Here is a 24,384-nt window from a genome sequence, read left to right on the forward strand (position 1 = left end):
TGGATCTCATGGCAAGTGGGGGTTCCTCTTCACAGATGTGTTCCTCGGTTCCCTTGGATACTCCCTCTCTGTCAACCTAGAGTAAATTTTGTTGAGAGGAGAAAGGAGGGATGATGCTGGCGAGTAAACTGTCAGGCAGCAAGCTGGTAAATAAAAGTATGTGGCTCTCCTGATGAACACTCAATGTAAACTCTATTCTCATCAGGAAAATGAACGCACCAAGGACCTAATCATTGAGCAGAAATTCCACCGGACCATCATTGGGCAGAAGGGCGAGCGAATCCGGGAAATACGGGAGAAATTCCCAGAGGTAAGGCTTTCTAGCAGATGAGGAATCCAGAGGGAGTATTTCTGACTTGGGTAGTAGATGCGTCATCGCTGAAGTCATAAATTTAGTGGCTGCGTATCTAATATGTATGAGAAGATCTTTTGTCCAGAGGCTGCTAACATGGGGCAGGGGATATATAGGATCCCCCCAGCTTTTGTGTCTGACACAGCAGTTCTTGCATTTGCTTGAGTTGACTATAAATAACCACCTCTTGCAGGTTATCATCAACTTCCCAGACCCTGCTCACAAGAGTGATATCGTCCAACTAAGAGGTCCCAAAAATGAGGTGGAGAAATGCACCAAGTACATGCAAAAGATGGTGGCAGACCTGGTAAGGGGGACTTTTGTGTGTTGTTCTCTCCTGCGTGCCTGGGTAACCCTGGAATAAAGCAGAGCTGTACTGGCTTGGCTAGGCCTGAAATACCTCAAGATGAGGGAGCTGTGGACACTGTTCTGTCTGGATGGGGGCAGGAGGGTAACACCTGTTATTTAAGCGCTATAGGGGAATGTATTTGCCTTTGCTTATTTTTGCAAGTGTGTCATATAGAGAATTTCCTTGTGTCTAAGCCCGTTGTCAAAAGCTGGGATGTTTCTGGGGTGGGACCTCGGTGCCATGACAGTGTAATCTTCAGTTCTCCCTTCCTTTCTCCCTTAGGTTGAAAACAGCTTTTCTATTTCTGTCCCCATCTTCAAACAGTTCCATAAGAACATCATAGGGAAAGGAGGTGCTAACATCAAGAAGGTAAGATATCTTTTCTACGTCCAGTGCTCAGTATGGTCACTGCCTGCAGCAAAATCCCACTCGTTGCTCTCTCCTGCTCATTGGTGATATGAAATATAACATCCAAGGGCTTTTTTGTGACATGGGACACCTCTGAGATTACTTTTTTCTTTCCTTTGCGGCAGATCCGTGAAGAAAGCAACACCAAAATTGATCTCCCAGCAGAGAACAGCAACTCGGAGACAATTGTTATCACAGGCAAGAGAGCAAACTGTGAGGCTGCTCGCCACAGAATTCTTGCCATCCAGAAGGAGCTGGTAAGTGAAATGACTGGCCTGTTGCAGATGAGGGACTTGAAAATGTTGCTAGAAGACATACAGAGGAGTGCTTGTAGTGGGGGAGGGCAGAGAGGAGACAAACGTGAGTGTCAGTCTGTTCTTGACTCTTAAACCTAAGTTTGTGGCTGCTCGTGTGTCAGGAGTAGCCGGTCTCAAACCACTCTAAGTCAGGCATTTCTTACACACGGCTCTATAAAGCTCCTAGCAGTGTGGGAGCTGGAGGGTAAGCAGAGTGGGCGCAAACACATTTCTTGCAGCTTGACTAACAGCCTGGTATTGTCCTCTCTTAGGCCAACATCACAGAGGTGGAGGTCTCTATTCCTTCCAAACTGCACAATTCCCTCATTGGCGCCAAAGGCCGCTTCATCCGCTCCATCATGGAGGAGTGTGGTGGAGTCCACATCCACTTCCCCACCGAGGGCTCTGGCAGTGACACTGTGACCATCAGGGGCCCAGCCCAGGATGTGGAGAAAGCCAAGAAACAGCTGCTGCACCTGGCAGAGGAGAAGGTGAGCCTTGTCTCATAGGAGAAGGAGCATGTTGTTTTGGCCAGCTGTTTCAGGGATTGAAGTGATCCCCTCTGCCTGCTGGGAAGCCTTTGGCATCAAGACAGCATAATACTCTTTTGAGGGATTTGAGTACAGTTTGGGTGATTAAAAACAAAAATACTTGATTCCATCGTTATGACAATGAGTTCTTCTCCCATGGGTAGAAAAACTGCTGTAAATGCTTCTTAGCCCAGGCTGGGGATGTACTCAAAGGCTTAATCCACACCTCTCCGAAACAGCTTAGTCTGCGTATCTCCTTTACTTTTTCCTTGATCTCTGAATTCCAGCTCCAGTTCTTCCATTTCACTGCATATATCCAGGTTTGAGAACTTCGGGTTACAAGACCTTGCTCTGAGTTGTAGCTGACTGACTGGGATTTTTAATAGCGAGAAAAAACTCTTTCTAATATCAGCATGTGAACGTGTTCTCCTGATCGGTTGGTTGCCTCTGCTGCCTGGCTTGCAGCAGTCAGTTAGCAAATGGTTATGCTGCTGTGTGTGAGTGTCAGACCCTTCTCCTAGGGAAGTCTTTTCTGCTCGTATTCTCATCAGTCATGCTGAGTGTAGAGTTAGCCTTTCAGCCCTAAGAACATCTTTCAGGTAGTGTTTTTAATTTAAGACATTGTATACCTTTTTGATTTTGACAGCACGCTGCATCTACCTTGCTTTCACAACACTGTGTATGTGGGTGCAGGTAACATACCTACATACTTAGTGTTGATGTGTATTTTTTATATATTCACATGTTCTATGGGTATTTGACTTTCAGCAAACAAAAAGTTACACCGTGGACCTCCGTGCAAAGCCAGAATACCACAAATTCCTTATTGGTAAGGGTGGTGGCAACATCCGTAAGGTGCGTGACAACACTGGGGCCCGCATCATCTTCCCAACCACTGAGGACAAAGATCAGGAGCTGATTACTATCATGGGAACTGAGGAGGCTGTCAAAGAGGCACAGAAGGAGTTGGAGGCCCTCATCAAGAACCTGGTATGAACTACTTTTTCTGCTTTCCTGTCTATCACTGTAGCAGGATGTAAAGAGTCAGTGTGGAGGACCTGTTTGTGCTAAAACCATCTGCTGCCCTTCAAGGGAGCTCAGGAAGATCCTCCTTGCTGTGACTTGTTGGGGTGAGGTTGTAAACTGATTGATCTTGAGTGCGGCAAACTAGTGCTTACCACCAGGACTGGCAGGGTTGACTGGCTGTCATCTGTTTGCAGGATAATGTGATTGAAGACTCCATGGTGGTTGACCCCAAGCACCACCGCCACTTTGTCATCCGGAGAGGGCAAGTTCTGCGTGAGATTGCAGATGAGTATGGTGGTGTGATGGTCAGCTTCCCACGCTCTGGCACCCAGAGCGACAAAGTCACCCTCAAGGGAGCCAAGGACTGTGTGGAGGCAGCCAAGAAACGCATCCAGGAGATCATCGAGGACCTGGTATGTCACAGGAAAACTGTTTCTTCTGAAGTTTGTTGCTTCAGTGGTGCCCTCCTTGAACCTGCTGTACAGCCAAGCTTTATGTGAACAAGTCCCACAGTAGTTCTGGGATTTGAAGCTTTGCTGTCAACATATAGGATCTGCAGACTTTAGGTCCCATCCTGGGGAGTGGCAGCTGGCTCCAAAATGGCAATGCTATAGGAAGGAATTGCATCCTCTGACCATCTTCTTGTTTTGTAGTAGTGGAAATAAGGGACCCTTCCTTGATGTACTTCTAGACGTTAAAAGATTGGAGCCTTCTTGTGCCTTTCCGTGCTTTGCTTTGGGCAGTAGCAGCTGCTCTCTGCGGTTTCCTGTACTGTTAGTATTGGCTTTTGGAAGGAGCCAACTGTCAAACCTGTTATCGTCCCTTCCTTCTTTGTCTTTTTCCTTTCTTCTAATGCTTCCCTCATTTCAGGGTAATATGAGTTCAAGACCAAAGCTTGAGCTTTGTTCTTGAAAGCCTTTAACTTCATGGGTTAGAGGCAGCCTTCATTAAGAAATCCTCTGCTAACCTCTCTGAGAGAGGAATATTCTAGGAAACTTTCAGTTCTTCCTCTGTCAGCAGCTGTTATCTTTTCCAACTCCTCTCTATGTCCATTATGGATTTCATCATGCACGAGCATCCTGTTTTCTGGTGTGAAAGAGGCTGCATTGCAATAGAGCAACTCTACTTTCTCACAGGAAGCTCAAGTGACAATCGAATGCACCATCCCACAAAAGTTCCACCGCTCCATTATGGGCCCCAAAGGATCCCGGATCCAACAGATCACCCGGGACTATGGTGTCCAGATCAAATTCCCTGACAGGGAGGAGAACCCAGGTATACCCATGGATGCATGTTCGCGTGGTAGTTGGCGTGATCAAATGAGTGTAGTGTAGCCTCCACTGCATCGGTGGAGATGTTCTCCTGTGCTGGTGAACTTCCCTGTTGGGGAAGAAACTGTCGGCCTTACTTGTTGCCTCTGCTAACATACCAGTGCAGTCTCTGCTTCTGTAGTGCAACTGCAGGTCCTTTCTGTGCAGGCAAAGGCAATATCAGTGCTGTGCAGAGAGGTGTGGAGCAAACTGTCTCGGTTGATGTTCTTGTTCTTTCCATTCATTCCAGGCTAAGCCATGGCAAGCTGCCTCTGCTAGGAGTGACCTCCTCCATAGCAGTCTATAGCGTCTGATCTCTTGAGGCAAAGCCCAGGCTGAGCCTGAGGATCTAGAGGGGGAGATAATGAACAAGGAGGCGACTCTGTGTGTTTAACGCAAGACTTTCCATGTTTCCAGCTCCTGTTGCAGAGACGGCTGTGCAGGAGAATGGCGAGGAAGGTGGGGAAGGGAAGGATGCAGATCCCAGCTCTCCAAAGAAGTGCGATATCATCATCATCTCTGGCCGCAGGGAGAAGTGTGAGGCAGCAAAGGAAGCACTGCAGGTATATGGCTTTCTAAGCCCCTTAGCCCTGTAATGTAGTGATGCCTTGATGCAAGCAGCTCACCTCAGGCTTTAGTGGTGGTAATAAAAACTGCTCAGTCAAGGTTGCTATCCAGGTGGTGGTCACTGATACTAACTGTACAGGCAGTCTGTACACAGGAAATCCTCTGCTCTGTGATTTAGCCTGGCAGCTTCATAGTGCCTGACCTCGCAATTGCTAGAGCTTGTAGGCAGCCATAAAAGCATGGCATGCGTGTTTTATGGAGGACAGCTGGAAAGAGAAGGAGTCTGATTGAGGCTGAATCTTTCTAGCATTAGCAGACCTTGCCATGCTCCTTTAGTGATGTTTTCCAGGTCTCTGCTAGATGGAGGCCAAGGATACGAAAACAGCCTGTCCCCAGAGGCAGGGTTTAAGATTGCTTGTTTGGAAAGAATGCTTTAACACCCAACAGGTCATCTTCCTGTTCGCAGCTGTTCTCTCTTCCTGTAGAGTTTGTATCCTGACTACAAAGGAATGGTACCTCAGTTCAGCAACATGTTCTTTTGGGCAAGTATATGGCAAGCAGAAAGACAGGAGAAGTCTTTCAGCTGGTAAATAGTGCTCCCTCTCCTGCAGGCTCTGGTTCCTGTCACCATTGAGGTGGAAGTTCCGTTTGATCTTCACCGTTACATCATTGGCCAGAAAGGAAGTGGGATCCGCAAAATGATGGATGAGTTTGAAGTAAGTTGTTGCCCTTCTTTCCATGTCCTCTGTCCTGGAGAATCTGTAAGTAACCACGTTTGTGGTGCTGGCAATCAGTTGCGACATACTGAGAGCTGTCATGACTTGACCACGGATACAACCTCTGTAATAAGAAAATGAGACCTGTGTGATTTAGTCCCTGGCTTTGGGGCTCGGTAGGTTTCGTGCTGAAGCTGTATGATCATTGTTGATGCTGTGAGTGTTGCATGACTTGTTTGGTGCCTAGAGGGATTCCTCACCAGTGTGAGTTGTTTTCCTCCTAGGCCATGGGAAACAGCTCTGCTGTGCCTGCCCATTTGGGAGAATTCCCCAGAAGCCTACAGGGACTCTTGGGGCTGATGCAGGTTGGCTGCAAACAGTGCTGTTGAACATGTATTTGTTGCCTAGCCTCTCCAGGCTGGTACAGGGACTGCTGGCGGCTGAAGCCCCACAGCAAAGCAATCTGATAACGGATGAAGAACCAGGGTTCTATTCAAAAAACATCTAGACACAGTCCCAGGCTGGGCTGGACAGATGACCTCCAGAGGTCCCTTCCAGCCATAACCAGTCTGTGGTTTTGTGGTTTAGGCTGTCTGGGTGGGAGCTGGTCTTGGCAGCAGGGGAGATCAGAGAGATGCCAACATGCAGTGATAGGAATCACAAGTGGTAGAAACCGAGCAGTGATACAAAACAATAATTGATACTTGTTACTCAGGTGAACATCCAGGTCCCTGCTCCTGAACTGCAGTCAGATATTATCACCATCACTGGGCTGGCTACCAACCTGGACCGTGCCAAGGCTGGGCTGCTGGAAAGAGTGAAGGAGCTGCAAGCTGAACAAGAGGATCGGGTAAGGCCTGTGCCGGTCCTTCCTTCCAGCCAAATGAAGCTTCAGCCTTTGGGTGTTCCTTTCAAAAGTTGTTCAGACTCCTGGAACCCCTCGCCTTTTAAGAGCACCCTTAGGTGCTCTACAGGTGGGGAGTGCTCATAAATGGGTTACCCGAATGTAACTCGTTTAACATGAACTGACAGGGGAGTTTTGGGATTCTACTTTTGGTAACTTTGGACTGTCCAGGGCTCTGTCACACCTTCATGTACCTTTGAGACACTGCAGGATGGGAACCTCACTGTGCTATGAGTCGCTCTGTACCTATTCTCATTGAATCCTTATCACAGCTTTGAATGAATAGGTGAGGGATGAGTTGGATGGTTGTTTGCTACTTGTAGTTTCCTGCTGAACTTGGCAAAAGCACAGGGCCCCAGCAGATGGATGTCTTGGGTGCTCTTCTGTAGCAATGTACACACAAGCATGACCCTGCAGAATCTGTTCCGCACATCTCAGAGGCCAGAAGGAAACACTGGGACTTAGATGGACATCACTGGACTGGCCATGGTGTGTTCCCTGCTGTTGTACCTCACTGTGATTCTCCTGTTCCAGGCCTTGCGCAGCTTCAAGCTGACAGTCACTGTGGATCCCAAGTATCACCCTAAAATCATTGGGCGGAAGGGAGCAGTGATCACCCAGATACGCACAGAGCATGAGGTCAACATCCAGTTCCCAGACAAGGATGATGAAAGCCAGGTAAGAGGTCAGAGGGGGCTGCAAGGAGGGCTGCTGGTTGTCTCTGAGCATAGGAAGCACAGCATCTTCTCTAGGGCACTGAACTCCCTGTGCTACCTTCGGATAAGGTGGAGGGTACAAGGGATTAGCAGGGAGAAGGCTTGCCCAGCTGCTTATGAGCCTGGTCTCACACATTTCCCTGTGCCCCAGGCCCAGGACCAGATCACCATCACTGGCTATGAGAAGAATGCCGAGGCTGCCCGGGATGCCATCATGAAGATAGTTGGTGAGCTGGAGCAGATGGTCTCTGAGGATGTGACTCTGGACCATCGTGTTCACGCACGCATCATTGGTGCACGTGGTAAAGCCATCCGCAAAATCATGGATGAGTTCAAGGTGAGCAGAGGGGCAATGCAGCACAGGTTGGGCTAGGCCTGGGTGGCCAGTGGTACCACTTGCTCCTGTGCTAAGAGCTTGGTAGCAGCTTGGTGCTAGAGGCTGAATTCAGGAGCCTGAGGCTGACATCTTGTGGTCCTCGTGTCTTGTGCCTGTTGAGCACCTTCAGCTGGAACAGACGCAAAAGAAAAGCCAGTGCTGTCCTGCTCACCTCCAGCTCTCACCACAAGCATGTGAGCAGAATTCCTGGGCCAGGGCATTCCGGTATGCCCTGGGCAGCTGGGCTATCTGAACACAACACCCAGACACCAGCTGAAGCATCCCCACACGACCTCAGCCGTGAGTCATCCTTCTGGGAGCCAGGCAGGGAGGAGGCTGAGTTCTTCCTGTCCTGCTGGAACACAGCCAGAAGGGGAACCTGGAAATGCTTCCTTGGTGCTCTGGGTTAGCCCTGCAAATAGCACTGAGCTCTGTCCCCTTGGTGCAGCCTGTTTAGTGGGTTTCTTGCAGACAGGGTCCCAGATGGTCTTCAAAGGGAGGAGGTGGTTATGTCAGCTACTCTGATGACTGGAAATGGACAGCCAGGTCTGTTGCTGGGGGCCTGTGAGAGGAGACTGTGCCCAGACCCCCTCAGCTTGAGCTTAACTCAAGGAAATCCTCTGGCTTTCTTTGTCTCTCTAGGCCACCGTTGATTTGCTTGACTTTGGGAATCTTGGCACACTCTCAGGTCTCCAGATTTGGCAAAGTCAGCTGACTCTGGGAAAGGCTTTGCCTTTGTCCCTGACAGCATGTGTCAATAGCAGCGTGCTTTACTACAGGGGCAATAGTGAACATGAATCCAGAGTAATGAGGCTTTGGAGAACTTGCATCTTGGCTGGGCTCAGTTGTTGAAACAAGCTGTTGAAGCAAGTTGTTGAAATGAGTTCCCAAATGAGCAGCCTTTAGTTTTTGGTCCTGTCTTGCATGGCTTCCCTGCACCCCTCTGGGAGGCAAGCTGTGAGAGACCTCAGTGGCTGTGTATGGGGTACACTAAGCCAGCTCCATAAAGTGACTATCAGCCAGGATTACTCTTACCTGTGGAGGAGACAGAAAGCTTAATGTGCGTCATGCTAATGGCTTGATGGTGAAAATGCTTGCAGCAGTGTGAGGGCATTGTCTGGAAATGCAGCCTTCTGCCTCTGCTGCAAGTGCTGCACAGAAAGCAGTGGGCCTCTGGGCAGTGAGAACAGCAGGGGCTGCTGGAAGATGGGTTGTTACTGCAGACTCTGTTCTGCCGTCCTTCACGGGAGAACCGGACAGGCTTCAGGGACAGGTATATTCCAGTGCACCCCCTCCAGCATCTGAAGTATGGATGTCTTAAACAGACTTGCGGCAGTGAGCAGATTAGGGCTTTTCTCTTCTGTCAGTGATGAGGGTCATGTGGAGTCTGTGGCTATTCACATATGCAGATGTAAGTCCTGTCCTGTTCCTTGTGTTGTAGGTGGACATTCGCTTTCCCCAGAGTGGAGCTCCTGACCCCAACTGTGTGACTGTGACAGGACTCCCTGAGAACGTGGAAGAAGCTATCGATCACATCCTGAACTTGGAGGAAGAATATGTAAGTGTTTGGCTAACCTGTGCAGGGGATTTTCTCTGCCACAGAGCTGGATGTCTGAAGTATCTCCATGCAGTATTTTCTACCACTGCATCGGAGAACTCAAGCCCTGTGCAGGTGGGAGTCAGCCCTCATCTGCAACTGTCCCTCAGACCAACTGGACACAGAGCCCCAGGGCCGTGCTCTGCGAAGCAGTGCAAGGACTGGCCCCACTGTCCAGGAGAGGACAGTGAACGAGCATGCTGGGACACCACCAGGATGTGCATGTGCTTGCCTTGCTGCAGCTTGCATCAATTAGGAGTTGGTGGCTCTCCAGCTAGTGCAGAAACACTGCATTCGGTCATTGTAGAACAGGCTGGTGACCTTGCACGGGTTGCAGCATGGTGAGATGGTGTGGGGGAGGTGTGTTATGCCTTGAGGAATCATCAGGATCCCTCCTAACTGCGCCATGTCACTGCAGCTTGCAGATGTGGTGGACAATGAGGCAATGCAGGTGTATATGAAGCCCTCTTCACATGAAGAGTCCAAGGCCCCATCCAAGGGCTTTGTGGTGAGAGATGCCCCCTGGGCCACTGTCAACAACGAAAAGGTGAGTGCTGGTTCTACTATGGGCCTAGGGACACAGGACTTACTCTGAGGTCTGGCCCTCCTAACCTTGGCTGGGGAAACGGAGCACTCTCCTTCCCTTGGTGGCAGAGAAAGCAGTGACGGGCCCTCCTTCTCCCTGTGGCCTGTGCTAGCTGAGAGCAGGCCTGGGCTCTGCCTCTCCAGCTTCCAAAGCACTGGTGTCTCTTTCTTTCAGACATCTTGCCCACACTGACGACCCCACTGTGGAGCTGTTGGGGAACGGGGGACTCTTATGAGAAAATGTCCTGCCAGGTCATGTTGGTTTTAGGATTAGGGACGGGGCCCTAGGACTTCTGACTCCTGCTGCAGCACAGAACCACCTCGATGTTTGCAGCTGTGTTCTGGCTGGGAGTGGTGAGCTGGGACAGATCTTCAGCTCTGTCTTCAGTTGACCCAGTGTTGCTGCAGGACGGGCCTGACTCCACTCCAGTGACCAAATTACTGAGGCTGGACCCTCGGAGCCCTTGATCCACCTGCCATTTGCTCCTGTCGGCACCCTCCTACATGTCATCTCTAGATGGCTTGACTGTCCACCCTGGGCAGTCCTAAGGACGTAATGATCCTTTTTGGCCCTTGCCCGTTGTCTCTGCTCATGGGACATCAGAAATGCTGCTTGGCTCAGGGGCACACCCTGCAGGTTCACAGCAGGGCAGGAGCTTAACTTGTTCCCTTTTTGTTTGCTCTAGGCCCCTGATATGAGCAGTTCTGAAGACTTCCCCAGCTTTGGGGCTCAAGTGGCCCCCAAGACTCTTCCCTGGGGACCCAAACGATAATGACCTGGAAGCAGAAACTCCTCCAGTCCGCTGACCTGACACTAACCTGCCACAAGTACTTCCTGTCTGAAATCTGACCCAGCGGCTGGAGCACAAGTCAATTGCCCCAAGAGGTCTCCTAATGGTGTCTGGAGTGCTAGACCCCATCCTGCTCCCCTCAGCTATCACCGTGGCTAGGACCCACCCTCATCTCTTGATGGATATTCTTTCCTCCTTTGGAACAAGTCTTCTACTCAGATTCAAACACTAAATGTGTGTGTTTTTGTTAGGAACTTCATAATTGACTCAAAGTGGCTAAGATTTGCAGCTTCCCAAGCGCTAGCAGAGCAATCTGCTCTCTTGAGCATGTCTTACTAGGCATTCTCGCCTTCATTAGGAGACCTCCTTTACTGTGGCTAGGAATCTACTTCCTGTCTCATGACCTCAGGAAATAAATTTCCTTGACTTTCTAAAGCCAAAACGTTTGCCCTCTTTCCTTTGTGTTTATCCCAGGTCTTACCTTACCTTTGTAGAGTGCAATCAACTTTTTTCCTTTTAACTGCCAAAAATTCATTTAATGCTGATAGCTGACTGTGGGGAGAGCTTAAAATAATCTAAAAGGTCAGAAACTTGCTTTTTAAAGGAACAAAACCTTCAATAGGCTGTAGAGGCAGCAGAGATGGCAGGGACTTAGAACAACGTATGGCTACCTGGTCAGGTAAACACCTCTGAGTGCAGCGCGTAGCGAGCGCTCCTCTGCGCCACTCCAAGCACAGCCCCAGCCTGCACGCTTGACGAGTCTTCCAGCGCGTGATGACAGACCCCGCTTCTAGTTCCCCACGTTCCCTCATTCACCCTTCCCGACAGCCAACATTGTGAGCAGGCAGGCAAGCCAGCACGTGACAATATTACCGGATGGGACAGATTCGGGTCGGCCAAGGTTGCTGCGGTGGCATGGCCCAGGAGAAGCTGGTGGGAAGCACAGCCTTGAGAAGCTGTTGTCCTCTGCTAGCACTGCAGCATCTAGGCATGAGCAGTAGGGACACCTATTACTATTGCCTTCTTTCTACCTCAAAAGTCAGTACGATGGTGGCCTCTCGGTGTAAGTGGGTAAGCAGCTGTTCCAGCTCTTGTCCTGACACCCAGAGCAGAAGCATGGAGAAAAAGCAAGAGGAGCCTTTTGTCTCCGAGTGACTGGGAGCTCCTCTGGAGGGAAGCTGAGCGTGGTGACGATGAGGGATGCTGTGAATCAGAGAGAACCGTAGGCCTGCCCCAAGGCCATAGGCACAGCCTTGCCGCAGCCCTTGGCTGCAGAGGTTGCGAGCCAGGCTTCGGCTCTGATGGCACTGGGGGGCTGACTGTGTGATGCGTTGAGCCCTCCCTGAGGCCTCCATCGTATGGGCGGTAGAGGGTGATCCATGCTCTGTACTCCAGGCCACTTGCACCTAGGCCCTGCCACGGCTTGCTCAAAGGGGGGCTGTGTCCAAGCTCCTCCAGGCAGTAAGAGGAAAACCACATCTTTGTGGAGGGAGGCAGGGAGCATGAGGCTTCTGTGTTCCCTCCTTCCCCTGCTCAGTCCTGCGGAGGTTGTAGTCTGAGCCATTCCTCTATCCCAGCTGCTTCAGCTCTTGGACAAGCAGGAGTCACGAGCCTCTCTTCTCTAGTGCTGCTTACGGAGCAAAGGCCCAAAATTCTGGCAAGCTGAGCCCAGCGTTCTTGCCTTTCCCTCTGTCCGGCAGGCCTGACATGCCAACGCTTCTCCTTCCCAGGCCAGCTCTTCTTGGAAGAGGCTGCTATACAAAAGTTGAACCAAAACCTCACAGTGCTCTCCTTAAGGTTGAGAAATGACTGAAGCTGACCACGGCCTGTTGTAGGACACCTGGCTGTCCCCAAAGGACAGGGTGGCCTTGCCTCCAGCCTGGGAGACAGGGTGGGTCAGACAGAACTAGGGTGACACCCTCCCATCTGCGTCTGTCAGAAAATGGTTATTACCCCTGTAGCTTAGGTCTGTCCTACGTCACCAAGCCTATCGCCCCCTCTTCCTCTTTATGCCCCCCCACTCCCGTGCCCTCACCAGTTGCACAGCTAGGCTTGAGTTACATTTGGGGCACCACCGTCTGGGCTCGTGCCCCATAGCCCGACCCTCCACTCTAAAGAAGGTCATGAAGTGATTGTACCTAGTACTGTCCCCCCACCACCCTCCTTCCGCAGCAGACTGTGGCATGTGTCCATTTCCTCTCTTTGACGTCTTCCATATTGTATGTTTCCATAGCAATGATCCCTTGGCCTTAACTTTGGAATTTGGAGACTATATGCAAACATGTAAAAAGGCTCATGAGTATGGATGACACTGGAATTTTATAAATTCTAAAATAAAACCTGAAACAGCTTGGAGTGTCACGGATATTATTTCTACTGGTGGGTTGAGATCCAAGGCAGCCCCTTGCTTAGCTTGGGTGTACCTGGTTTGAGGAGTTCCAGCTTGCGTGCAGGAGCCTCTGCTGCTGCAGCCATGCCCTTTCTGAAGCAGGACTTGTGTTGAGGGAGGAGGCAAGAGCGGCACTCGGCAGCAGCAGAGGGAGGTGGTGCTGGGGACGCTGCCAGTGTAGGGGAGGAAAGGGACGCACGAGCTGCGGTCCCTCTAGTCACCTCCTCCGTAACCAGAGCATTTCAGCTGCCTTCTGTGACTGGCACTCCTGCACAGCACCCACCAGCCGGGGCCAAGCTGCTGCTCTGTGATAGATCAAGCTTGGCTTGGAGGCTGCTGTGTCGGAGGGTCATGGCACGCCTCAGCTCCACCCGGTGTCTCCGTAGCTCTCCCCTTCCCATCAGCAGCTCTCCCATTCCCACTGTACCTGCTGGTGCCGCCAGGACCAAACCCTCCAGCCATGGTTATATCCAGCACAGGTGGAGGCAGAAGAGGCAAGAGCCAGTGCAGGAGGCCCTAGCCCTGCCTTTGTTAGCCCCGAGTGGCAAGCGGAGCTGCGGTTGCCCTGACCAGCTGTGCAGTTGCTGTGGGCAGAGACAGCCTGGCCAGCCTCCTTTAATTTGCTCCATGCCAGGTTTATGCAGCCATAGAGTTACCTTGCGGTAATGCCAACAAGCTTGGACAAGCACCCAGAGCCAGCTGTGTCCCTCCCCACCTTTAGCAATAGCCGTCCCCAAATGCCTGTGTGCCAGCGGGGCAGGGGAGGCATGCCTGTGGCTCCAGGCTGGCCCGAGAAGGAGCCGGTCGGCAGCCCTTCAGTGCCAGCCCCATGCCACAAGCCTTAGGGCATGCTGTGGTGCTCAGCTGCTGGCCAACTGCTCGGTTTCCCAGTCCCTGCCTGCAGCCGGATCCGTGACGCTGGCCTTGCTTCTTGTCTCCCGTCTCTCCAAAAGGACCTGAACCACAGAAAAAGGGAGCTGGTGTTAGCACTGGCAGGAGCTGCGCGACTCCTTACGGGGCTGCCTGCTTGCTTAGCCTGTGCCTCTGTGCAAGTTTAAAGCAGAAAAGACTTTAAAGGAGGAGCTGCTGCAGCGCACCTTGTTCTCAGCCAGCGCCTCCTTGGCCAGATACCGTTCACGCTTCACCTTGACCTCGACGGACTCAGGAATGTCAGGTACCAGCCATGCAATCACGCGTCCGGTAAAGAAAACCACGTGCTGGAAGAGAGCAGGGAGGCGCAGGTTGACTGAAGTGGCAGGTCCTCACCCCCAGCCCCATGCCCTAGGCCGCTCTGCAGGGCTCAGCGCCTGGTACCTCAAACGCAATGATGAAGCCCAAGCGTATGGCCAGCAGCTGCCAGTAAGTCAAGGTCAAGTTGCCGTCCCGGTCCCTAAATGCTCTGTATCTGTGGGAGCGAAGTGCAGCTGTTACCGCCTCTGTCCCCTTCACAGGGGGTGTCACCGTTGGGCGTTGCTGCAGGCGCTCTCTGATCTCCCAGCTGCTGGAGCGCAGCAGAACCAGCCCTTAGCCAGCCTCAGCCAAGGCCCTGGGCGGCTCCTTGTAGCCCAGCCCCAGGGGACTTTCTCCTTTGCAAAAGCACCTCCCTCCGCCGCTGGGAAGCTTTTGCTCCAGCCCCGGGCCAGGCCGGGCAAGCAACCCCCCCCACCCCTGCGTTGCCCCCCACATGGGCACATTGCGCACACGCTTAGTCCTGGGGTGTGCGAGGGCCCCAGGGACCTCGGGAAAGTGGGTGAACAACCTGGACCTGGCTAAAGGCTGCCGTGCTAAACAAAACGTTCGCTGTGGCAGCAGCAGATAAAAGCAAGCGCAATCTGAAGCAAATGAGAAGAGGAGCCAGATGAGGCGGGGTGGGGGGGGCTCCCACCTGCACGTGGTGTTGCTCTGCAGGACAAAGTCCCACGGTGCATATGCCAAGGTGAAGTTCACATAGCCACGCAGGCCGCTGTCATGGGCATACCCGTAGTACATGCGGGGCAGGAAATCAGAAGTGAAGGCGATGAGGAAGGCCTGGGAGCAGGGAGATGTGCTGCAGCAGGTCCTGCAGCTGGGAGATGCCCCAGCCCCCCAGCAGGACCTCCTTCATGCCCTGTGCTCCTGATGTGGCTTTCCGCCTCCCCTTGCCCTCAGCCTGGCAAACCGGAGACGAACGCTGCTCAGTCTTGGCGGTTTTGCTGCTCATTGCGTTGTGTCCTGCTCACGCCCCTCAGCCCCAAGCAGGGCTGCACGCCCTGGAGAGTGATGGCTTCCCACCACCCATGGCTGAAGCTGCACCTTCTGCAAAGCTGGACCCACCCCAGGCACTGCAGCTCCCCTCATCACTCAGCGTCCAGCAGCAGCCAAACAAGTTTTTCCTCCCAATTCCCGGGCACTGCTTGCAGCCCCCTTGCGCCTGCCTCCCTGCCCGGCGTACGTTACTGATGACAGCCAGGTGAGTGATGGCCTCCAGGATGGAGAACCAGATGCCGATGCCCTGTGCTCGCTCAGCCACCGGCCTCCGGTAGTCACAGATGAACTTGTGGGCATCCAGGCGGATCTCCACCCAGTTGTTGAGCAGGGCGAAGAGGGGTGCCAGGGGACAGGCCGCCACAAAGATGGTGATGAAGCCGAACTGCAGGACTGACAGGAAGAGGAGGCATGGGGAGGGCCAGGCTGAGAGACAGCAGTGGCAGCTGCAGCATCTCCCAGCCCTATCCCGTGGGGAGTGGGGCAGCCCTTCTCCCGCCAGCACCCACGGGCCGCTCGGGGCAAAAGCTCCCATGGCTGGTCCCTTCCTCCAGGGAGCTCCTGCAGTTCCTGCCTCTCCCCACCAGCTTTCTCCTAGCACTTCAGTCCTCCCCACCCCAAGGCTGGTCCATACCCATCTCCAGGTACTCGTCAAACAGCCCCTCGAACACCAGAAGCTGGTGGTCCATCACCCAGGGCGCCTGCTCCACCAGGACTGACTCCCCCTCCTTGCCTGGCTTCTTGCTGGAGAGGAGCTTGTGCTTGTGCCACCAGCACTTCAGCTTCCTGGGGAGACGAGAGGGGCTGTGTCCCCTGCTGTGGCCAGCCAGCACCGCTCAAGACTCCCCTTGGCGGACCCCCGAAACCCCCACCCTGCGCAGGCTCAGGGACGCACAATGGCCCTGGCGAGCCACAGTGTACTCACGGGATGGCCACCTCCTGCACGTTGTTGATGATCTGCTTCCCCACCATGATGACCAGCAGCTCCTGCGCCAGCTCAATGAAGCACCCGCCTGGGCTGCACTGCGGGGAGAGAGGGGCCCTCAGCCTGCCGGGTCTGGCACACAGGGATGGGAGGACCCTGAGTACGGGAAGGCGTCCCTGCAGCACGCACCTGCCCCAGCTGGGTTGGCAGGCACCGTGTGTCTCCTGCCCGGCACTCACCTCCTCATTGCGGACCCCCAGAAAGCTCCGGTAGTTCCCAGGGTAGCCGACGAACCTGCGGGAGCAGAGCCGTGAGCCCAGGGATGTGTCTGGAGGGGCCCCAGGGAAGGAAGGGCTTTTTCTGGTCTGCCCCGAGCCCTCTTCTCCCTCACCAAGGGGAACAAAAGGGCTGGTGGTGGGTGCCTCCGATGGAGAGGGTCCCCCAGTCCCAGACTGGGACCGGTTGCACCAGTTAGCCCACAGCAGGCTGGGACTGCCCTCATGCCCAGGCACCCCATGGCCCTGTGAGGGCTCCTGCTCTCTGGTGGGACAGTCCCTCCTGCCGCGGTGCTCCTTGCCCATGATGGCAGCAGCGCTCCCCAGCAGCAAAGCCCAGAGGCTGCAGGGGATGGGCAAGACCCCTGCTGCCCGCAAAGGCCTTACTTCCCCTTGAAGAAGGCGATGTAAACGGGAGAGGAGTAGAAGGTGACAAACTGGAAGATGAACACTTTGAAGGTGAAGGCGTCCTCGTACTTGGTCTGGGTGCGGTGCATCTCTGCCAGGGGGAAGCAGAGGGATGTGGCTCTACACTGCTCCGGGATGCTCTTCCACATCATCGTGGAAGTCACCCCACATCGCTCAACTCTAACCAAAGCCCTGCAGCTCGGGGTCCCCAAACCTGCTGCTGTACCCATGAAGGCGCCTGCCACGCATACGCAGGCTGGAGACACCCATCTGCTTTGCACCAAAAAATAATCTTTCTCCACTCCGTAAAAACAGGCTTTGTGTCTCATTAAATGCAACAAAAATATCCCACATGCTTTTCTCTTCCACACCTCAAAAGTCAGCTTGGATGTTTCAATTGAAAAACCCCAGAAGTTAAACCTTACAAATGTTTTTTTTTCTCTCTGCTGCCAAAACACTTTTCATAGAATCATAGACTCATAGAATGTGTTGGGTTGGAAGGGACCTTTAAAGGTCATCTGGTCCAACTCCCCTGCAGTCAGCAGGGACATCTTCAACTAGATCAGGTTGCTCAGAGCCTCATCAAGGCTGGCCTTGAATGTCTCCAGGGATGGGGCCTCCACCACCTCTCTGGGCAACCTGGGCCAGTGTCTCACCACCCTCAGTGTAAAGAACTTCTTCCTAATGTCTAATCTAAACCTGCCCTGCTCTAGTTTAAACCATTGCCCCTCGTCCTGTCGCTACATGCCCTTGCAAACAGCCCCTCCCCATCCTTCCTGTAGGCCCCCTTTAGGTGCTGGAAGGCTGCTATAAGGTCTCCCTGGAGCCTTCTCTTCTCCAGGCTGAACAACTCCAACTCTCTCAGCCTGTCCTCATAGCAGAGGGAGGAGCCCTTTGATCCAGCCCTTTCATCATCTTTGTGGCCCTCCTCTGGACCCCCTCCAACAGGTCCATGCCCTTCTTGTGCTGAGGGCTCCAGAGCTGGACACAGTACTCCAGGTGGGGTCTCACCAGAGCAGAGTAGAGGGGGAAAATCACCTCTCTGGATCTGCTGGCCATGCTTTTTATACAGCCCAGGATGCGATTGGCCTTCTGGGCTGCAAGCACACATTGCTGGCTCACGTCCAGCTTTTCATCCACCAGTACCCCCAAGTCCTTTTCGGCAGGGCTGCTCTCTATCACGTCATCCCCCAGCCTGGATTGATAACGAGGCTTTTCCCAACCCAAGTGTAGGACCTTGCACTTGGCCTTGTTGAACTTCATAAGGTTTGCTCGGGCACACCTCTCTAGCTCCTCCAGGTCCCTGTGGCACATCAATAGCACCACTTAGCTTAGTGTCGTCGGCAAACTTACTGAGGGTGCACTTGATCCCACTGTCTGTATCATTGATGAAGATGTTGAACAGCACCGGGTTGTGGTACGGATCCCTGAGGGACACCACTTGTCACCCCTCTCCATCTGGACATCGAGCCATTGACCACCACCCTCTGGATGTGACCATCCAGCCAGTTTCCTATACACTGAACAGACCACCCATCAAATCCCTATCTCTCCAACTTAGAGAGAAGGATGTTGTGTGAGATCGTGCCAAAGGCCTTGCAGGCGTCGACCTTTTCACCGAAGGTCTTATTTTTCCAGCTCTCCTCCATAAAGTCATTGTCCTCCTGAGTGTTGTCCAGCTTTCCCTGGGTTTGGTGCTCTGCCCTTACTGACCGCTCCCTCCCATCACCATCCAGCTTGCAAGACCCTTGCCAGCTTACCCCATTTGGTGAGGAAATGAGCCAGGGAAATATAGATCTTGGAGAGGATGAGGATGAAGATGAGGTTCACCACCGAGCCAGTGATGCTGGCAATGCGGGATGCCTACAGGGAGAAACAACACAGCACAGAGAGTGGCAAGCAAGCCCAGAAAGTGAAGCAGGTCTGGGAGTGGCTCTTGCCACCTCTTACCGAAGCCACAAACCAGAAGTACCCAGAGCTGGAGAGGAGGATGGCGACTACTGCCCGGTAGAGGATAACGGACACCAGGAACATCACCACCATGGCAATCTGCAAACACAGCATGTGGGGTATGAGCAGCTTGTGTTGGGGAGGAAAACTCCACCGTTAACCCAGGGCACTACGAGTCCCGGGAGAGTTCCAGGGCAGGCAGCTGAGCTGGGATGCAGAGGGGTGTGGGCTGAGCCAGTGGAGAGCCTTGGGTTCCACCATGGGCCAGGAACACCCATGTTCATCCCCAGTTTAACCCACGCTCTCTTACCCCAAACGGATCCCATCCCACCATGTCCCACTGCCCCAGGACACAGTGGTCAGATGCTGCTTCAGCCCCTGTGATCTTACCATCATTATAATGACCATCGAACCAGCCAAAATCCGGTGGATGCGTCTGCGCTTGGGGAAATATGGCTCCTCTGCCCCCGTTATAGGGTTTATTATCGTCATGGGCGCCACGGCCGTGAACTGGGGCCGAGGCTGCTCCTGGGAAAGAGGGGTAAAGGAGTCAGGGATGCCCAGTAGCTTTGGTCTGAGTGGTTTTGGGAAGCGTTACAGTGGGCCAGATCCCACCTCGATGTCCTCGAACTCGGAGCAGTCCCAGTGGTGAGCCAGGGATGCATTGGTCCGCTTCCAGAACTCCAGGAACAGCACTGCCCACAGGGACATGAAGATGCTGAAGAAGATGGTCCCACCATGGTCAAAGAGCCGCCCTGTCTGTGGGCAGAGTGGGGCTGAGGGACAGACAGGATGGCAGGGGCTGCCCTCTGCACCGCTGCTGTGGCGAGTGCCAGGTCCTCGATGTCCCTGAGCATGGGGCAGTCAGGGAGGGAATGTGGAAGGGGCCACCTGGGAGCCTTCGCCAGGGAGGAAGGGGTGGGAGAGGAAGCACTGGGGCATCAGGGGCTGAGTCGGAGAGGCGGACTGGGACGGCGTGGACTAATGTTGGGATGGAGATCTCCATCCCAGCCTCGAGCTGCCCTCCAGGACCTCACCATGAACGTGCTGCAGATTTTAGAGAGCTGCCAGTAGGGACAGGTCTTGCAGAGGGGACACATCCAGTACTTCTCTTCACTACCGCAGACCTCCTGCCTACGGGCAAGGATGGAGCAGCCAGCAGCCCATCAGGGCTCGGCCTTTCCCACCGCTCCCCGTTGGACTGTTCACTGACAGTTTTGTACCGAGTGCTGCGGTCGAGCCCTGCCGGCCGGCCAGCGCCAGCACATTGGGGTGCAGGCACCCGCCACCCTCCTCCCCACCGCCGCAGGAGGTTGGGACACTTACGAAGGTACATCATTGGACATCAGGAAAATGCCTGTGATGAACACCACCATCCCCACCACCGCAGCAGGCAAGAGCCATCCTGTGTAGAAGCCTGGAGACAGTGGGGATAGGGAGCGTGAGTCCTGCAGGCCTCCACCGCGGCCACTGAGCCAAGAGCAGCTCCAACTCCTGAGGACGACACTTGCCCAAGCCCAGCACAGCACCAGCCTAAAACCACACAGGGTTTGGATGACTTGAGCATGGACCCAGGTCTGCAAAGTACCCGTCAGGCTATAGCTAGTCCTTTTAGGATACGTGGGGCATGGCTTCTGGGGCCACCTGGAACTGGAGAGCATCCCGGGACAGAGCTGCATCTGCATCCTGGGGTGGCCGGGAGCTGCCGCCCGCTGCCAGCGGCCCCTTGCCCAGCACCAGGAAGCCCAGGGAGCAGTTCCCTGGGAGAGCCGGGAGCTGCTCTGGAGCAGGCAGGACTCACCCAGCCAGGCGAAGTAGAAAGCAACCTTCTCCCCAAAGTACTTGCGGATGTGATCCAGCGGTTGGTACTTGCTCCACTTCCACCAGCTGGCCCAGTACTGGAAGAGGACTTGGCGTGGGCTGAGGCTGCCAGCAGCCAGTTCCTCCGGCCGGACCTTGTAGGGACCCTGAGGGGAGAGGCAGGGGGTGGGCGAGGGGCTGGCTGGGGCGCAGGGCTGGCAGTAGGGTGGGTCACCGGGGGATGGCGGGGTCTTGCCTCATGCAGCGGGAAGGCGGCGGTGAAGACGTTCTCGCTCAGCAGCCGGTCCACCCCCACCTCCCGGTCCCTGGAGTGGCCGTACTGTGTTGTTGCCAGGATCTTGTAGAGCTGCCGGGGCAACGCCAGGAGAGGTGAGAGGGGGCACAGCCTTTGCCCGTGATGGGGAGAGGGGTCCCCACCATCAGTCAGCTTTTCAGCTACCAGCTCTAAGCCGGATTCCCAGATGCTGAGTGGCAGGAGGGGGATTTCCACCCAAGCCTTTTAATCCCCTCTGGAGTTATTAGCACACAGCAACCCAGTCTGGGATGTTTGAGACTGTGACAACACACTTGCTCACAACACTTCTCCCTCAGACCCCGCAGCCCACCCGGGACCTAGCTAGAGAGCCCTGGTGGCCCCGGTGCTCACAATTTGGTGCCGCTGGGTGGTGGAGAAGAAGGTGTCTTGCTCATCGCTCCCCAGGAACCTGGAAGGGTGTGGGAGTAGCAGCTCAGCAGAGCCTGGTGCTCAGCAGAGGTGTGCAGCACCCCCTCCCCATGATGCCCACCAGCTGGGGACCACCTCCCAACATAGTCCCTCCCGGGATGCTCACCAGCGCAGCTTGTTGGCCTTGAAGGGGCAGGTATAGTAGTCCAGCGGCAGGTTGGGAACCTCCTGGGCCATCAGGTTGGGGATGCCCAGCTGCCGCAGCACGCTGGCCGACCAGTTGGAGGTCTGTCTGGGTAGCGCCTGCATGGGCAGCAGAAACTTCTCAGGAGGAGGGAGCCAGGAGCAAGACAGCAGCTGGGGAGGAATAGCGCCTGGGCCACACCAAATGTGGGAATCTGCTCTTCAAGGACCAGCAAAAGCGGGGATGGGGCGCTGGAGGAGAAGTTCAGAAGGGGAACAAGGTGGGATCCCATAACTGCGCACGGGACAAGACAGGTGACCGGCAACTGCTGAGTCCACTGGAAAGCAAGAAGGCTGCAAACCCCAACAAAGACCCAGAGCAAGCAGCTGCCCAGCCTGTCACCCAGAGTGGGGTATCCGGTAGCACTGGGAGCACCGTCTCCCGTCCCCAGTGAGCTCAGGCACCACAGCCCCTACCTGCAGTGGCACGCGGAGCTGGAGCTCCTCAGCATAGTAGCAGAGCACGCTCCAGGGAGCACTCAGGAGCAGGTAATGCACCACCTTCTTCTCCATGCGGGTCATGTGCTGTTGGGAGAAGGGGACCCCAGCGGAGATGAGGCTGCTGGCACCGGTACAGATCCCTGCGGGAGGCACTGGAGTGACTCCGCGCTGGTGTGGATCGTCCCAGCAGAGCTGATCCAGTGGAGAAAAGCTCAAATACATCCCACCCCGTGTTCCAGCTTGACTGCCCACAAGCCTGGGCTCCCCTCTCAGGCTAGGGTCCCCACGGCGTGGCATCCCTCCTCCCGATTCACAGAGCCAAGCTGCCGTTATCACCGGGGGTAGAAATTTGAGATCAGGTCCCCGGGTACCTTTTCCATGTGGATCCCAGCAGTATGAAGCTCGTCCAGAAACTTCTTCCGCCAGGTTCTGTGGATGGTGGCAGATCTCTCCTGCATGTCCCCATTCTCGCGGCTGTCCTGCTGCCCGCTCAGCTCCTGAGGGACGGTTTCCCACACCAGGACAAAGTCTGCAGCAAGGACAGGGAGCTCGTGTCCCACTCCATGTCTGGGAAGGGCAGCAGATGCCAGAGCCATCCCTGTCCCGCGCGTCCGTCTCCTGCAGGACTTGCTGCTCTCATGGGGCTGGGCGTTGTGAGTAAAACGAGGAGTTGGAGGGAAGGACATGCTTGGTCTGTGAGGGGCTGCCAGCCACCTCACCTGGGTGTCTCTAGCACAGCAGGCAGAAAGCTAGAAGACCCTATTAAAGTGAGTTGAGGACCGTGGCTGTCTTGCAGAAGGGAAAGTCTCGAGCACCCCAGCAGGGAAGTGCCTGCCAGGGCTTGCAGGAGGTCTGACGCCCTCTAGACGTGCTGTACAGACCAGCCATAGTCAGCAGGACCTGCTGCTGCCAGCTCCAGCCCGGGGGCTTTCCCCGTTCTCCTCCAGCCAGCCCCAGTCGTCTTGTCAAGATGGAAAGGAACCAACCTCAAAGACCAGCCTTTCTCTCTCACCTATTCTTGTACAGCCGTCGCTGAAGACATTGTCTGCGCTCTTCTGGTCCAGGGCTGAGTCGCTGGGCTGAAAGTAAGGCGTATGGGGCAATGAGGGCAACGATTCCCCAGGCAGCTCCACGGCGAGGGGAACAGACTGCAGCCACCTACCTGGGGGATTTCAATGGCCGTCTCGCTCAGGCTGCCGTAGCGAGCACCTCTGCTGTCCTGCCCCACCAGGCTGAAGTGGTGATCGTCCGTGGTCCTCCTCCGCTGCATGGCAAACCTTCATGCCCCTTCCTCCTGGTGCTGAGAAGCAGACACAGGCAATTGGCACCTGCCCATGGCACATGGTCACCCCACAGCCCCACCACTCCTCCCAGCAGTTTCAAAGCCCTGGTGATGGCAACATGGCCTCGCTCCCTTCTCTGCTGCCTCTCAGCTCCTGCCCACGTATAGTGAGACCTGAGACCCTGCTCTGCCTACCATCAGGAATGCTTCCAGGTGGAAAACAAGGAGACACGAGTGGTCAGTGGTCTTGTGCAGCGTCGTCCCTCCACATCACCACCTAGACCCTCTCCAAGTGCCCCTCTCCTCCATCTCCCCGCGCGTCTTTTCTCAGTAGTTGGCTCTGTCACTGTGGGGAAGGACTTTCCACCACCCTCCCCACAAGGGTGACCCAGCTCGAAGGCATGTCCCACCAGCACATGTGAGCCAGTGATGGAGAAGCCAGGAATGCCCTCTCCAGTCCAGCCCAAGCACTCCACATCTGAAAGAAGTGGCAAACTGAGTTCCCCAGCTCTCAGTTTTGGAACTGGAAACACTTCAAGCAGCCAACGTAGGAGACGGGAATCCTCACACAATGGCTGACACACACAGGAGTTGAATAACAACCCAAGAAAGATGACTTCTGCAGAGGTAGGGGGACCAGGAGGGTGTCGCAGCATCATGAACAGCAGCCAGGCAGGGAGGACATTGCACATATAGCAAAGGAAAAAGGTATTCTTTTTCAGTGCATCCTTCACCTAAGAAAAGGAGCCCAGGAAATTCCACATGTCCTTCAGTAATGTATTTTGTTATTGTGAAGACCATTACTGATTGGGGCAAGAGCTTCCGATTCAGTTTTGTCCTCCTCAGGCCAGATGTTTGTGTTTTAGCTGACTTGGTGGTTGCACTCCAAAGACACCAGATGAAAGCCACCAGCAGCACTGCTAAAAGCGAGGACTACACATCAGCCAGGGAAACCAGCTCCATCAGTAATGTAGTGGGGTAAAAGCATTCCCGTTTCTCCAGATCTTTAGCAGGGGGCTGGCCCAGTTCACTACCATCATCACATGACATGCCCTTTTACGCTGTGGCTCCGAGTTTGTTGCTAAACAGCGAGGAAAAGGAATTGGTCTTTCTAATGACATCAGGTCGCTCCTCAGAAACGATGTGGCTCTTCCTTGTTACTTTCAAGACCGGTGGTGTAAAAGAGGAAACACCAGCCAGCCTCAGTTTCCCAGATCAC

At 54.4% G+C, this 24,384-nt stretch overlaps 2 protein-coding genes across 4 annotated transcripts in view; one reads left to right on the forward strand and one right to left on the reverse strand.

Moving 5' to 3' along the window:
- The window catches only part of HDLBP (high density lipoprotein binding protein), a 40,323-nt gene extending 27,450 nt beyond the window's left edge, over positions 1 to 12,873 (forward strand). For 2 of the 3 annotated variants that reach the window (XM_054204460.1, XM_054204461.1), the window contains exons 13-28: positions 206 to 310; positions 546 to 659; positions 984 to 1,070; positions 1,235 to 1,366; positions 1,678 to 1,896; positions 2,704 to 2,925; positions 3,156 to 3,374; positions 4,098 to 4,236; positions 4,689 to 4,834; positions 5,450 to 5,554; positions 6,270 to 6,404; positions 6,993 to 7,136; positions 7,326 to 7,511; positions 8,992 to 9,108; positions 9,566 to 9,694; positions 10,419 to 12,873. In XM_054204460.1, the coding sequence (XP_054060435.1) occupies positions 206 to 310; positions 546 to 659; positions 984 to 1,070; positions 1,235 to 1,366; positions 1,678 to 1,896; positions 2,704 to 2,925; positions 3,156 to 3,374; positions 4,098 to 4,236; positions 4,689 to 4,834; positions 5,450 to 5,554; positions 6,270 to 6,404; positions 6,993 to 7,136; positions 7,326 to 7,511; positions 8,992 to 9,108; positions 9,566 to 9,694; positions 10,419 to 10,505 (2,286 nt within the window). In that variant the 3' untranslated portion in view covers positions 10,506 to 12,873. The remainder of the gene's footprint in view (positions 1 to 205; positions 311 to 545; positions 660 to 983; positions 1,071 to 1,234; positions 1,367 to 1,677; positions 1,897 to 2,703; positions 2,926 to 3,155; positions 3,375 to 4,097; positions 4,237 to 4,688; positions 4,835 to 5,449; positions 5,555 to 6,269; positions 6,405 to 6,992; positions 7,137 to 7,325; positions 7,512 to 8,991; positions 9,109 to 9,565; positions 9,695 to 10,418) is intronic. The other variant, XM_054204462.1, reaches the window with a different exon arrangement.
- Positions 12,155 to 23,153, reverse strand: ANO7 (anoctamin 7). The gene is made up of 23 exons (XM_054205330.1): positions 23,046 to 23,153; positions 22,896 to 22,962; positions 22,255 to 22,412; positions 21,860 to 21,967; positions 21,366 to 21,502; positions 21,182 to 21,239; positions 20,771 to 20,881; positions 20,516 to 20,681; positions 20,041 to 20,131; positions 19,752 to 19,848; positions 19,330 to 19,473; positions 19,105 to 19,242; positions 18,715 to 18,813; positions 18,525 to 18,627; positions 16,744 to 16,855; positions 16,321 to 16,375; positions 16,082 to 16,179; positions 15,791 to 15,942; positions 15,344 to 15,549; positions 14,798 to 14,940; positions 14,227 to 14,317; positions 14,008 to 14,129; positions 12,155 to 12,242 (listed from the first exon to the last, which is right to left on the reverse strand). Exons 1-23 carry the CDS (start codon positions 23,151 to 23,153, stop codon positions 12,155 to 12,157), a joined length of 2,652 nt encoding a protein of 883 aa, XP_054061305.1.
- Positions 23,154 to 24,384: the final 1,231 nt, after the last annotated feature.

Source organism: Rissa tridactyla, chromosome 6, assembly GCF_028500815.1.
Source record: "Rissa tridactyla isolate bRisTri1 chromosome 6, bRisTri1.patW.cur.20221130, whole genome shotgun sequence".
NCBI classification, from domain to species: Eukaryota; Metazoa; Chordata; class Aves; order Charadriiformes; family Laridae; genus Rissa; species Rissa tridactyla.